Here is a 14,330-nt window from a genome sequence, read left to right as displayed (position 1 = left end):
ATATTAGGAAACCTTTCCTGTTATTCTGCATTATTCAGGCCTCTAAGAAGGGAGCTACAGGATGCCAGCTATTAAATTCATTTTGGCCCTGAATGAAATTTTAAGGTTAACAGAAGAATCTCAGTGATTGTCTTGTGTTTGAGCTAGGAGCACTGAGTTTCTGTTTTATAAATATTTTTATCAGAGTTCCACAATATGTCATGTTAGAAGCAGGAAGAACAGATTTTTTGAGCTAGGAAGTCATCTTTTGTGTTTGTATTTTCAATATATTTAAGTCCATGAGCTTTATAGATTCCTAACATGTGCCCGTACATTCATGTGAACAGGGGGTTACAGTTTGGTCTGGAAAAAAAGGAAAATCCAGAGAACATTCATCTCATTTTGGTCTATTTTGAATTTTCTTGAATTTTAGCCTCCAAATATTTATTTTTTGCCTCGCCGTTTCCTTTGATCCTGGAGCAGGAGGGAAGCTGTAGATCTTAGCAGGTTCTGTTGCTTTGTTCTTCTGAGTTGAGGACAATTGCTCTTTAGAAACGCTGGTGAATGAGACTTGAATCACTTCAGACTCTCTCTAGAGTATGGAATGTTTGGCATATGAACCCGTACTTATTTTCAGGACCGTGTCTCTTTAACAAGTAATAAAGTGTGCAAAATAAAACATATGCTCACCCTAAGGCCATAAAAGCAAAGCAATGTTCTGGCATTTACCAGGTTATTTTCATCATGAAGATAGCCGAGCTTTATAATGTAGCCACCCGGATGGAATAGTTTGACCATCTTCATTAATCCTTTTACCTGCATGATGGTTAAATCTCCATTTGGCTTTGTTACAAGAGGGTCAGTATGATAAATGTCAGTCCCTCTTTGATTCAGTCTATTTGCCATCGTTTAGAGAACATGTATCACTTTCTTGAATATCCGTATTTCTCTCTAAGCAGAATGTTTAGAAGAAGGAATCATGGTTATCAGTGCATTCAATCGAATTTAGCATTATTCAACTCAATAAAAATTTTATCTCCACATGGCATGTTCTGCTAACCATATCACGTCAGCAGATTATTCAGTGCTTTTTGTTTCTTGGGTCATTGTAATTATAGCATATGTACAGCTGTTGGAAACACGGATACATAAGTAGTATGCTAACAGGAAAGTGGGAAAAAAGAGCAGTTCTCTTTCATTTTCTGATTTCCTTCCTGGAGTCTGTGTCTGAAAATCGTTAGACCATAGACCTCTTGAATTCTTCATCATATGATTCTAAAGTTTAAAGTCAATGTTATGCATGTTTAGAATATCAGAGAAGACCGTGTTTAATTTTAATTGGAAATCAAATATAAAATTTATTTTTCTGTATTACTTTAAATATTATCTATCCTTCTTTTATTTTTTAGCTTCCGTAATCAAAATTACACATATGTCCTGTTTTTTCCCCCAATTTTGGATTCAGTCCTAATAAGAGTTAGCATTTATTAAGGGTTTCTTACGTGTACATGTAGATCTAAGCTCTTTACGTGTATTAATTAACTCATCTTCATAAAAACCTTTGAAGTTGACACTACTATTATGTCCATTTTAAAAAATGAGGAAACAGACATAGAGGGATGAAAGTAACCTGCCCAAGCTCACAGAGTTGAAGTGGGGTAAAGGGGGTGTAAACCAGGGTCAATAGGCTACAGAATGTTGTCTTCACAACCACCATAATATATGGCCTTCCCAGTTGTAAGACTGAGTTTACTGCAACTAGAAAAGCAACGGAAGACAGACCAGCCGCATGTAAGGGAGGTGATATAAGACTGGTACACCAGGGCTGTTTGATGCATACTCTGTGAATTGCATTGAATTTGGGGACTTCAGTGATTTCTTTGAGATGATCTCTTATCCAAACCCTGGAGTGTAATGCTGCCTTATTTGAGCTTACTAGCTTATAATTGAAATCATTGAAAAGAGAATTAATTTTGCTGATTTGTCTTTTCTTAATTACTGTGATTCATTTTCACTGGTACTTTGGCTGCAGAAACTAGTTCTGATAGAGTGCATCAGGGCCAAATTTTGATTTTATCAATTAAGGATGAAATGTTTTATCCCCACATTAAGGGACACGTCATCCATGTATTTGATTTACTTCATAGCCCCCTTGTTTGAAGGACTTCGTTTTAGGATTTTATGATTCAGTAGATGGTCTGAGCATCGTATTCCCCTCTTTTGATTACTAGGCACAATTTAGGTTGGTTTTTCTATGAAGATTCAGTGTTAAGGAGATGCACCCAGCTTCCATTTATGTTCTCCAAGGCTGGGTGATTAAGGTTTTACTCTTTGCCTTTGAGTAAGTAATGGAATGGGTGTGGAGGCAGAGGAACTCAGAATACTTTTAGACTGTCTAACTTGAGTGTACTCATTCCCCAGCCATGCTCAGAGCTGTGTGAGGTCCCCAGATGCTGAAAGTGAAGAAACTGGGGACTACCATGAGGGGCTTGAGAATTCAAAGAGAGTCTAATTGTCCAGCCATTCTCCTTTAATATTTAGATGACCTGTTGATGTAAGATAAAGAACACCTGCATTCTTTCATGAGTCCAGTAACATATTGGGAATCTTAATAATAAACAGTTGTTTGTTCTGAGACCTGTTTTGCCAGCTGATGGGCAGGTAGCTCCACCTCGATTTTCCAACTGGCACCTCAAAGTCGACGTGTGTAGAAGTAAAGTTGTTAGTTCCTTCCCTAAAACAACTTCGTGTTCCTCTCCTTTTTTCTAGACTCCCATTTTCAAGTCAGTCAGGCCGGAAATGTCAGTTCTCCTGGATGTCTTTCTGATTTGTATCTCTCTCCAAACAATGGAGTGATTTGTCCTGTCTTTCCTTCTTTATTCTTTCCCCGGCACCACCCTTTTTTGTTTATTTTATTTTATTTTATTTTATTATTTATTTTTGGCTGCGCTGGGTCTTTCTTACTGCGTGTGGGCTTTCTCTAGTTGCGGCGAGCTCGTTGCGGCGAGCTCGTTGCGGCGCGCAGACTTCTCATTGCGGTGGCTTCTCTTGTTGTGGAGCATGGGCTCTAGGCGCGTGGGCTTCAGTAGTTGTGGCACGTGGGTTCAGTTGTTGTGGCTCGTGGGCTCTAGAGCACAGGCTCAGTAGTTGTGGTGCACGGGTTTAGTTGCTCCACGGCATGTGGGATCTTCCCGGACCAGGGCTCGAACCCATGTCCCCTGCATTGGCAGGTGGATTCTTAACCACTTCGCCACCAGAGAGGTCCCACCCCGCCCCCGCCCCGCCACTGGCACCACCCTTAATGTTTACTTAGTAAATTCTTAGTGGCTTATTTACTTATTTACTTTCTCTTTCTGTTCCCTTCTGTTCTTTCTCTTCTCATCTGCTCTCCCTTCCTTCCTCCCCCTTCTTGCCTTCCTTTGGTTTCTGTTTCTTTCTGTTCTTTTTCCTCCCTGCTTCCTCTTTATCCTTCCTTTCCTCCATCTCTTCTCTTACCCATCCTCCTTCCCTCCCTTCCTTCCTTTCTTTAATTTTAAAAATTTCACTTAGAGATCTGTCTTCCTGTGTTCTGTAGGAAGTATAGGTCTACTTTCTATAAAAAAAGTAGATCGTTTTAATTATACTTGTGTAAGTCAGTGTAGACTGTCCATTAAGACATCACTTTTCCAAATTCTCTCTCACCCCCGAACTTCCTCCACATTTCCTGAAAGCAACTTGCACTGTTTCATCCTCATTTATGCTTTACTCATTTTGTTTCCTGCACCAGAAAAACCTTTCTGAGATCACTGCCTTTGAGGCTCATCCCCAATGCCAACCCATCTGTCCACAGCTCAGTTGTCACCTCCTTCCGGAAGTCTTTGTGGACCAGTCAGTGTAGGTTAGGGGCTTTTCCTCTGTGTGGTCATGGAACTTGATACAGCTTTCAGCAGAAGCACATATTCCACTGTTGTCATCTATTTACCTGGGAACTTTATGCACTAAAATGCAGACACGTTGGGGGTTTGGGACTTTGTCATTTCCTTGTGTCTCCCAGTGCTTGGCACATAGTAAGCATGCCACAAATCACCCTTCCCTGGAGGAAGGATGTTCCACAGTGATTCAACTCTGTTTTCTCGTTAAGACCCTCTTTAGAACAAACATGCAATTATTATTTATCTCCATTATGAGCCAGCGGCAATGGCAGATCAGCTGGAGGAGAGGAATGCTGTGGATAACGTACTCAGTCTTATCATCCACTTGCACTGCATTTTCAGTTTTCTTTTGCATATTTTCCCCTAAAAGATTACCTTCTAAATTAGTGAGACTGACTTTAAGGTTTACCCGTTTTCTATCTGTCCAAATACCAAATAACCATAGAAAATTAGATTGATATTATGCTGAGTAAAATAAGAAAACCAGTTTGGGATAGACTGTTTATTATTGTAATACAAAACATTTATTATAAAAATGTAGATAATTAAGGATAAGCAGTATTTTATCCTTATATTTGCACCTCTACCAATTTAGGTTTTGCCCTCACCCCCCAAAAAGTTAGCTGGCTCTTACAAATCCAATGACAAAGATGTATATGGGTTTTACACCAGCGACACAAAGAATAGGCTATGATAGCATGTGACTGAGCTGACTGCCGTTTAATTAGATTTGTTATTGAAATTTTTAAATACTTAATTTCCATCAAAGATACATCGTTGAGGCACACCCTATATTCTGCCGTGTGTTTTAAAGAACTGTGCAACGCGGAAACATTCCCTATGTAGATTAGCACATAGATTCTGAATTTAGTTATTTTCAGCCAAGATTGGCCCTGACAGATTTCTTCACGTTATTTGTGACTTCAGTATTTGAACAGTGATTTTTAACAACTTAGTTTTTTACAGTCGTGGTTTGACTTTTTTTGACGATCAGCCTGTAACCTCAAGTCCTTTTAAATTAGTACCCTCCTAATTGTCTCTGTTGCTATCAATTACAGTCCTTGAGTATGAACCACATCTGAGGAAGAGTTTGTGTTTAGTTCAAACAACTCTTTTTGTTCCATTGAAAATAAGTACATTTGCTAAAGTGTCATTTTAAGAGTTCTGAGGCTTTAGAAGATCTTTCCCTGTGACATATTCTTTTAGATCCTATTCTTACTAGGTTTTGTTCCATATTATTAGGAGGAAAGAGCTAAATTGAGGTTAAAGACCTTGAAAAAAAGCCAACCTTTTATATTTTTAACTTCTATAGTGAAACATTTTTGTGAAAAGCCATATGTAGATAAATTATAAATGAAACGCATGGAACAAACTACATGGAAGGAAGAGTTTTTAGAACTGAGGTTAAAATAGAATAAAAAGACATCACAGTGCTCAATCAGTGAAAAACAACTTAAAATTTGTTCTTTTTCATGCCTTAACAGGTATCTTGGGTGTTCCTGTATAGCTCTAATTCACAAGCGAATGACCCCATAGTCGTTTGTTTTTGGGTTGAAAGATGCAATTTGTCTTGTTTTTTGAAGAAACCCATATGTCAGGTTGAGTCAATGATAATAGGGCCGTGAATTAGTATAGCTCCCATAGCCCAAGTAAGTGGGAGATTTCACATCTCCAATAACTAGTTCATTCATTCAACCAAAGTGTATTGAGCTCCTGCTTACTTCCAAAGATGAATGTAATACCATTCCTTCAGTCCAAGAAGGAATGTAAATGGAAGCATTAGCTTAGTAACAACAGAATTGAACTTTTACGTTTACAGCTAAGAATACTAGGGGTGACAAGTATTTGAATTTGACTTTACCACTTCCCCTTCTGTTTAGTCTTTTCATTTCATTGGTGGGAGAAATTCAGAGATAGTTCATTTTATTAAATAATAGTCCCATTCGTGTGAATAATACTGTAGAGTGTGCTCTGATATGGTATTCACCAGCTACGTGGGGCTATTTAAATTCCAATTCATTAAAACTAAATTTATGAAAAATTCATAAAAATGACAAATTAAATTAAAAAAAATCACTTCTTCAGTTGCACTAGCTCTGTTTCAAGTGTTCAGTAGCACTTAGCTAGTGGCTGCTGTATTGGACAGGGTAGACTACAGAACATTTCCGTCAATTCAAGAGTTCTGTTGGACAGCAGTCATGTAGACTTTTGCAAATCACTTTTTGGATGCATTCTCTCACGTTATCCTCACGATAATCCTATAAAATGGCAAAGTGTACAATATTATTTATAGCCACAAAGATGATGAAACTGAGGTGCCAGAAGGTTAAATAGTGTGTCTTTCTATAGGATTTAACTTGAGAACTTCCCTTGGGAGCAAACAAATGCAAGTAAAGATACATACAAATAAATAAAGGATTTTACCTACAAATTTTTTTTTTTTTTTTGTGGTACGCGGGCCTCTCCCCTTGCAGAGTACAGGCTCCGGACGCGCAGGCTCAGCAGCCATGGCTTACAGGCCTAGCTGCTCCACGGCATGTGGGATCCTCCCAGACAAGGGCACGAACCTGTGTCCCCTGCATCAGCAGGCAGACTCCCAACCACTGCGCCACCAGGGAAGCCCACCTACAAATTTTGATCTTAAAGTATAAGTAATTTAAAAGCAGAGTTGTGGTCTAGGTTTTCGCTGTTGTATCCTGATGTCTGTCACAGAGATTGGCACAAGCTAAATAACCAGTAGCTACTAAGTAGATGAATGAATAGGTGTAATTTTTAGTCCAAACGGAATTTGCAGTTAAATGGGAATTTTTAAATGTGGATATCTGTATCAAAGGCACTACTGGATTATGGGTTTTCGTTAAAGTTCTGGTTAGCAAAAGAAGAAAGACTGAAGTTTATATTCTTTGTTCTGCTTGTGATCTCTTTTTAGTATAGCCATAGCTAGGGAATAAATTTTTCTATTCCTTGCTGGGTTCAACCGTTTGGAAAGTTAGAAATAATTCTCTGAATGTGTGGGTGCTGTTTCCTGGCAATAAGATTAAATAAACTGTTGCTGCAAAACATTGATTTTGCATTAACTGTTCTTGCTGTGTATTTGGGTTTAACCTAGAAAAGAATTGTTTTAAGTCAGCATTCGTGGGTCATGAACATGAAATGGGTATGGTTTAGTCTTAGGTATGGTGTCCTAAAATAATAAATTATATTTATTTCAGAATTCAGTTAAATGATATATTGTACAACAGTCATATTTCACCATGACTTAAGGTACATCTCTCATAGACATAGCATAGAAATGGCCACAAATGTAACCTTAAAACCCTATTTTGGAAAGAGAAAAGGAATAGAACGCTGAGTAATTATGTTTTCCAAAGTTGGCTTTTATAATATGTAAGATGTGTAATTCTAATACTATATTAGCTTTTAATAATATGTAATACTAATATGATTAACTGCTGTTTACCAGGAAGGCAAATAGATAATCTGTACAAGTGTCAGTATTTTTGTTCTTGCCGTTAAGTTAGATCCTTGTGTTATTTGGTTGCTTGGTTGGTTTTTGAAAGGGCAGGGGGGAGTCTGAAGGCACTTTTTAGCATAAAGTATATAACCATTAAAAGCATCCTAAACAATGGAGTTGGCTAAACACACAACCTTTAGACACATAGACACTGCCAACTTTAAAGATTTAATTCAGTTTTCATAGTAGCTTAGTTAATCCCAGACCAAAATGATTTATTGGCAGTTTTTGGTATGAAATGTTCTCTTCACCTGATACTAGTCTTTCTTAGCATGGATTTTCTGACTCTTAAAGTTGATGTCAAATACTGGAAGGGATGTTGTGATGCTTTAAATTCCCTTCAAAATCATAAGTTTAGGGCTTTTTTAAGACTGTATGTGCTCTTTGCTCGGCCCTCTCAGTGTGGACATGGAACGTGAGGCCTGAAGATTGCAAAATCAAAGAAACAGTGATGATGTGTCATGGTTTCTCAGGAATCCCCGTTCTACAAGCAGAAGTTAAAAACATTTTCTATTAAGGAAACTCAGCAGCTCTGAAGCAATGTGGTAGCTCAGAGAAGCAAATTTCCATTTCTGGAGTTTGTACACTAGCTTTCTTTGCTCACATTAGAGAAGGTTGCGATAGTTCTGAATTTGCTCCTTTTGATTCAAGTTGAAGTTCCTGAACCAAGTACCTGAGTAGGTGGCATCCCATTGAAAGGTTCATTTTGTTTTTGAAAACAAGGTTCTTCTCACCTCTAGCGAATTGGGAAATGGATGAATTTTGCAATATTATGCATTACATTTCAGTGCAGATTTTATTTGCTTTGGTCACTAAAGTGTTAGGTTAGAATGGTGTTAGACTTACCTTGTGTAGTCTGACTTTGACATCCTTTACACCAATGATTAATTGTCAGGTTCCTGCCTAGGAGGGTGCCCCCATTCTTGCCCTTCTGCTTTAGATAATGCTCTGCTGTCAACAGACTGAAATCTGGGTGTTTGCCGTGGTGAGTATAGACACTGTTTAAAGTGGAACATTGTCATCCTTCGATTAACGGCTGTGGGAGAACTTCATAATTTATTAATCTTAATGTATAGTAAATGAGCTGTTGATGTGTTCATGCACATTTCCTCCAACTGTAATATTGGAAGTAAGTTTAAAGGTGGCCCCCAGTGAGGAAGCTGTTGGCCAGAGAGGTTAAGTAATTTGATCCAGGTCACACCTCTCTTTAAGTGACAGAATGGACTTCAATCTTAGTCCTGTATAGTAGAGAACAACTGTGTCTCTCAGTGCGCTAAAGGAATATTATTTGCATATTAAGGAGAATCTTTTAAATGATTTTGAGATGCTCGAGACTTTTCTCATGGAGTGATTTGGATGTGAGCGGTGATCACACATGTCATTTTTGAGCAGCTGTGGAAGAAGAACACGATTATGCCACGTGCTTAATCTGTTGCATCTGGTTGCTGGAAAAATTCAAAAATTCCCTGATTGTTGAAAGAGGAAATTTCTCCCCCTTTGGAGCATTTCTGTCAAAAACTCTTCTAAACAGTGAATTTTGGCTGCTGGATGCTAGCACTTAGTCATGCTGCCTGATGTGGTTCTTCACCCAGAGAAGAGGTTTAGATAAAATGCCCCTTGAAGGCCTTCATTGCCCTAACACTATACACAATTTTATAATTTTGGATAGAAGACAGAGCTCTGGTGATTTTCATGGTGAAATTATTTTATTTTGGCCCTTGACTGTCCCCATGACCCGCTCATGGGAGGGGCTGAGTCTTTTCTATGAGACAGAGCCTTAATCAAATAAAGCCCTAGAAGGTTTTCCTTATTTCATTTGTCCTAGATGAGGAAACATTTTAAACTCCTCACATCGACCCTCCTTCACCAAGATCTCAAGCCCACCGATGATTTCATTTTACTTTCAGTCTAATTGTGCGTTCTCGGGCTTTAACCATAAGCCATTTTGTGTGGTCATTTAGCACCTTTATTTTACCCAAAAGATAGACTTCATCTTTGCAGCCTTACTGCTGTAGGAACTGAACAGAGGATTTCCTTGGAGGACGCCTGCGTTGAGTAATCTCTGAGCAGCTGCCCCTGGTTTTGATGGCAACCCTTAGCTTTGTGAGAAGAAATCCCACGTGATTTGGCTGCTTCCGCGGGCACGGGATTTGAAGGAGACAGTAGTAAAACCTCTTTAATTGGAAGTCTTCTTCGTAGTTTTTTTTTTTTTTAAAGTATATATTATTAAATCCTTTGCATTAGTTATAGTACTTTTATAACTTACCTTCATCAGGTACTTTGGCCAAAAATTTTTGCATAATGAGCCTCTCATAGAGTTGCTATTGCGTAATGAAGAGTGAATTTCTTTGGCTCTGATTATTCAAGTGATTTCATAATAAGCAGAAGTACTATTGTATTTTTGGATGTGGGATACTTGGCAGTGTCACCTCCTCCCTCCCACAAAAAGCACTGAATTAATGATACCTTTAAAGTAACATCCATTTCTTCCATGCCAGGTTACTTCAGGTGGAACATTCATTGGCATTGGACGGAAAACACCAGACTGCCAAGGAAACACCAAGTACTTCCGCTGTAAATTCTGCAATTTCACTTATATGGGCAACTCATCAACAGAACTAGAACAACATTTTCTTCAGACTCACCCGAACAAAATAAAAGCTTCTCTCCCCTCCTCTGAGGGTGCAAAACCTTCGGAGAAGAACTCTAACAAATCCATCCCTGCACTTCGGTCCAGTGATTCCGGAGACTTGGGAAAGTGGCAGGACAAGATGACAGTCAAGGCAGGAGATGACACGCCTGTTGGTTACTCGGTGCCCATCAAACCCCTTGATTCAAGACAAAATGGTACAGAGGCCACCAGTTACTACTGGTGTAAATTTTGTAGTTTCAGCTGCGAGTCATCAAGCTCACTTAAGCTACTAGAACATTATGGCAAGCAGCATGGAGGAGCACAGTCAGGTGGCCTTAACCCAGAATTGAATGACAAGCTGTCCAGGGGCTCTGTCATTAATCAGAATGATCTAGCCAAAAGTGCAGAAGGGGAGCCAATGACCAAGGCAGACAAGGGCTCTAGTGGGGCGAAGAAGAAGGACTTCTCCAGCAAGGGAGCAGAGGATAATATGGTCACGAGCTACAATTGTCAGTTCTGCGACTTCAGATATTCCAAAAGCCATGGCCCCGACGTTATTGTCGTGGGGCCACTTCTCCGTCATTATCAACAGCTCCATAACATTCATAAGTGTACCATTAAACACTGTCCCTTCTGTCCCAGAGGCCTTTGCAGCCCAGAAAAGCACCTTGGAGAAATTACTTATCCATTTGCTTGTAGGAAAAGTAATTGCTCCCACTGTGCGCTCTTGCTTTTGCACTTGTCTCCGGGGGCGGCCGGAAGCTCAAGAGTCAAACACCAGTGCCACCAATGTTCCTTCTCCACCCCCGACGTGGACGTGCTCCTCTTTCATTACGAGAGCGTGCATGAGTCCCAAGCATCGGACGTCAAACAAGAAGGCAATCACCTGCAAGGATCGGATGGGCCGCCGGCTGTCAAGGAAAGCAAAGAACACTCATGTACCAAGTGTGATTTCATTACCCAGGTGGAAGAAGAGATTTCCCGACACTACAGGTAAGCCGTACGGGGGGAAAATAGTGAGAAAATGATAGAAAGTATCCAGAGGGCTGACCCAAGAATTCTGGGGAATGATTGTGGCGACCTTGGGCAGTTATAGAACAAGATCATGTTCTGTAAGATCATAGACTGCAGATTCTATATTGGTAGATGTGATAACCACAGATTTTAATTTGGTCACTTGTTTCAAACTGTTTACTCTTATGATTCATACCTGTTTTATACCAGCTACTGAATATATTTTAAAATTCTCAGTGATGCTGGTAATGTTGCTGGTTTTACCGCAATTCATTTATCTGTCCTTGCTAAGTATGACCCCATATCCCATGATTTTTGGTGGAGCGGCTTCCAAATGAAAGATGCCGCTATAATATGTACTATTCTCTATTCCACCTGGGAAACAATCCGCTTGAGAACATGTTGCTCGTTTTTCTTTTAAAATGAAATTGGACATTCTTCTAGTTTTAAAAAATTAAGCAACATCCTTGTTTTGTGTACAGACAGTAATGTGAAGCAGAGAACTCTGTAATATGTGTGACTTTGGGTTTCTGTACACTCTGAGTGAGTAAACCTGCTTACGTTGTTTCAGATTGATTCGTAAATAGATGTAAGGTGTGTTACTGTTTTCCTTCTACTTTCATCTTATTCTTGTTATAAACATTAACTTTCCCAATTAATCTTTCATACTTTCTAGAGATGAGTTTAGAATACATATCTTTTTTTTTTTTTTTTGCGGTAGGCGGGCCTCTCACTGTTGTGGCCTCTCCCGTTGCGGAGCACAGGCTCCAGACACGCAGGCTCAGCAGCCATGGCTCAAGGGCCCAGCTGCTCCACGGCATGTGGGATCTTCCCAGACCGGGGCACGAACCCGTGTCCCCTGCAAAGGCAGGCGGACTCTCAACAACTACGCCACCAGGGAAGCCCTAGAATACATATCTTTATTTCATTTATGTATTCATTTCTTAACTAATTAGCTCCAAAAATACACATAGTGCCAGGCATTGATTATAAAATAGGAGAAAAGAACATAAACATAGTGCCCTTATGGAACTTATGATTTAGCAGAATCCTGGTAGCATAGTGCATTCAGTTATTACTTCCAGGGTATTGGGTACTCTTGTTATCATGCCTCTAAGCATCAAAGGCAAGAGCTTTATTTACTATTTTTAAGGGCTTTTCCATTTGCAGACTCAATATCCTAGTTTAAAAATCTGGTTATTTAAATTTTCACATCCCAAGATTTTAAATAGTTCCTCCCATTATTTTAAAAAGTTGTGTGTTGGTACCAGTGTGTGTCTGTTTTCTCAATCACCAGTAACGAAGCAGTTTATGTCCAGCAATAGGCTAACAATGTTACACGTTAATTTGAAGGGCATCCTAATGTTCACAGTGGATCTAAACGTTCAGAAAACACTTCCTTGAGATTTACACTGTTTAATTTATAAGGTCAGCCCTGGGAAAGACACAGTCCTGCGATCAAATATGTGTTCACACTTGCAGTGAGTGTTTCTGGCTCTTTTGATGTTAGCTGCATGCTTATTTATTTCTGGGGCAAGCAGACATTAGCTTCCTTCCGAGCCTTGTTAGTATGTATACTGTGCGTGTACATTTCTTAAGCGATGTAGAAATTAGATAACCCATTCTTTTTTTGAAGGAGGAGGCTTTTTTTAATCATGAAGAAATTAGCCAACACACACACACACACACACACGCACACACACGCCTACACACACACACACACACACACACACACACACTGATGCATGTAGATACCAGATCCCTTGGATGAGTGGCTTTTTTTGGGAAGTTGAGGCTATTGGTTGAAAACTTGGCTGGAAAAATAGAGATTCCATATGTTTTGGTTAAACAAACAAAATCTAAGAAATAAATATGAATAAAAATATTACTGAATAATCTCAGAGTTTAATTAATATTCAGTAATGAAAGTAAACTCCAGAGGGAAGAGACTAGTTCTATTTTGTTCATTGCTGTGTCTGCATGATTTAGCGTAGTAGTGCCAGGATGGGTAATAGGTGCTCAGTGAGTACATTTAAATAAATGAGATCCCTGTGAGATTTTGACTTCACAGTAGTCATGATTAAGTCGAAATCTCCATGGTGAGTTTTAATTTAATCTTTGACTATTGTACGGTCTTGGAACCCTTCTGAGGACACACAAAATGGAAGTACATTTTGAACTTAAGTCAACCTTCTTAGTATTTTATTAGATTAAAAATAATTAGCAGCACTTGTCTCTAGGTCATTATAATCCTCTCGCACTTATTCTTAAAACCTGATGTAGTTTGTGTGATCCTAGGTCCTTTAAGTTGCTCTGCTTGAGTTCTTTTAGAAATATTTGAAATTTGGAGACTTACTGTTTCAGGAGCCACAGCTTGGTAAGAAGTATAAAGAAACTCTACTGAAAGTTGAACAGTGGAGGCTCCAGGGATGTGAAAACAGATAGTCACATGAATTTTGAAAACTTAATCTGCTATCAAAGCACTTCCCCCAAATGCTACATTTTGAAGGTAGTGTAGGAGGAGAGAAATTTACCACATCACAATACTATCTTTCTAGTTAAATTTATATTTATTCATATTATTCATGTTGGGAAACTTTTACCACAATTCTGTTATTACTGGGGATTATATTCTAGGCTTTTGAATACTTTATGTACAAGACTTATAGTGTACTAAAAAAGATAGCACAAACGGAGAGCTGTACAATGTGTGAAATCATGTAGCTATAAAATAACTACAGCTAAGAAGCAAGAGAGTTGATTTAAAGCTATCAGAGAAAAACCTCAGTGTGGATTTCATTCCATGGGCATTTTCCTAAAGAACCAGTTTAACCTGAGTTGAACTGCCAACATTATCCACTTAGTAAGTGAAACTTGGCCAGTTCTCCTTTCTTTATGTTTCATATTTACTTATGATACCCCGTAGTTCACGTCATGACAGAATTGTTATATTCCACTCATGTTTGTTTCTCACACTCCATTTCTTTTATTATATATTATTTAATTAACTAGTGTACCCATTCTCTAATTGACTACCATTCTCCTAATCAACATTTTCAGTGTTATAACTTTGTGTTTCTGGAGTTGTGGGAGGAATACCTCCTTACAAAGCAACTATACCAGATAAAACATAATTTCTTAGTGACTTGTTAGACTTCCATGAATTAAGTGAAAGTTCTGAAGCTTTTCTCTTCACCCCTTCACCAAAAGTGAGCTAAATCCAGACTGGGGAGAGCAAGCAGGGAATGCAAGTTTTCATGGATGAAAAATGCTGACATTG

The 14,330-nt window shown here is 38.9% G+C and overlaps 1 protein-coding gene across 6 annotated transcripts in view; it reads left to right on the top strand.

Annotated features, from left to right (window-relative positions):
- The window catches only part of TRPS1 (transcriptional repressor GATA binding 1), a 254,207-nt gene that overhangs the window by 52,304 nt on the left and 187,573 nt on the right, over positions 1-14,330 (top strand). For all 6 annotated transcript variants that reach the window (XM_033842967.2, XM_019932107.3, XM_019932104.3 and 3 more), the window contains one exon: positions 9,903-11,029. In XM_033842967.2, coding sequence (XP_033698858.1) covers positions 9,903-11,029 — 1,127 coding nt within the window. The remainder of the gene's footprint in view (positions 1-9,902; positions 11,030-14,330) is intronic.

Source organism: Tursiops truncatus, chromosome 17 (assembly GCF_011762595.2).
Source record: "Tursiops truncatus isolate mTurTru1 chromosome 17, mTurTru1.mat.Y, whole genome shotgun sequence".
Classification (NCBI taxonomy): Eukaryota; Metazoa; Chordata; class Mammalia; order Artiodactyla; family Delphinidae; genus Tursiops; species Tursiops truncatus.
This window is presented reverse-complemented; position numbering and strand designations above follow the sequence as displayed.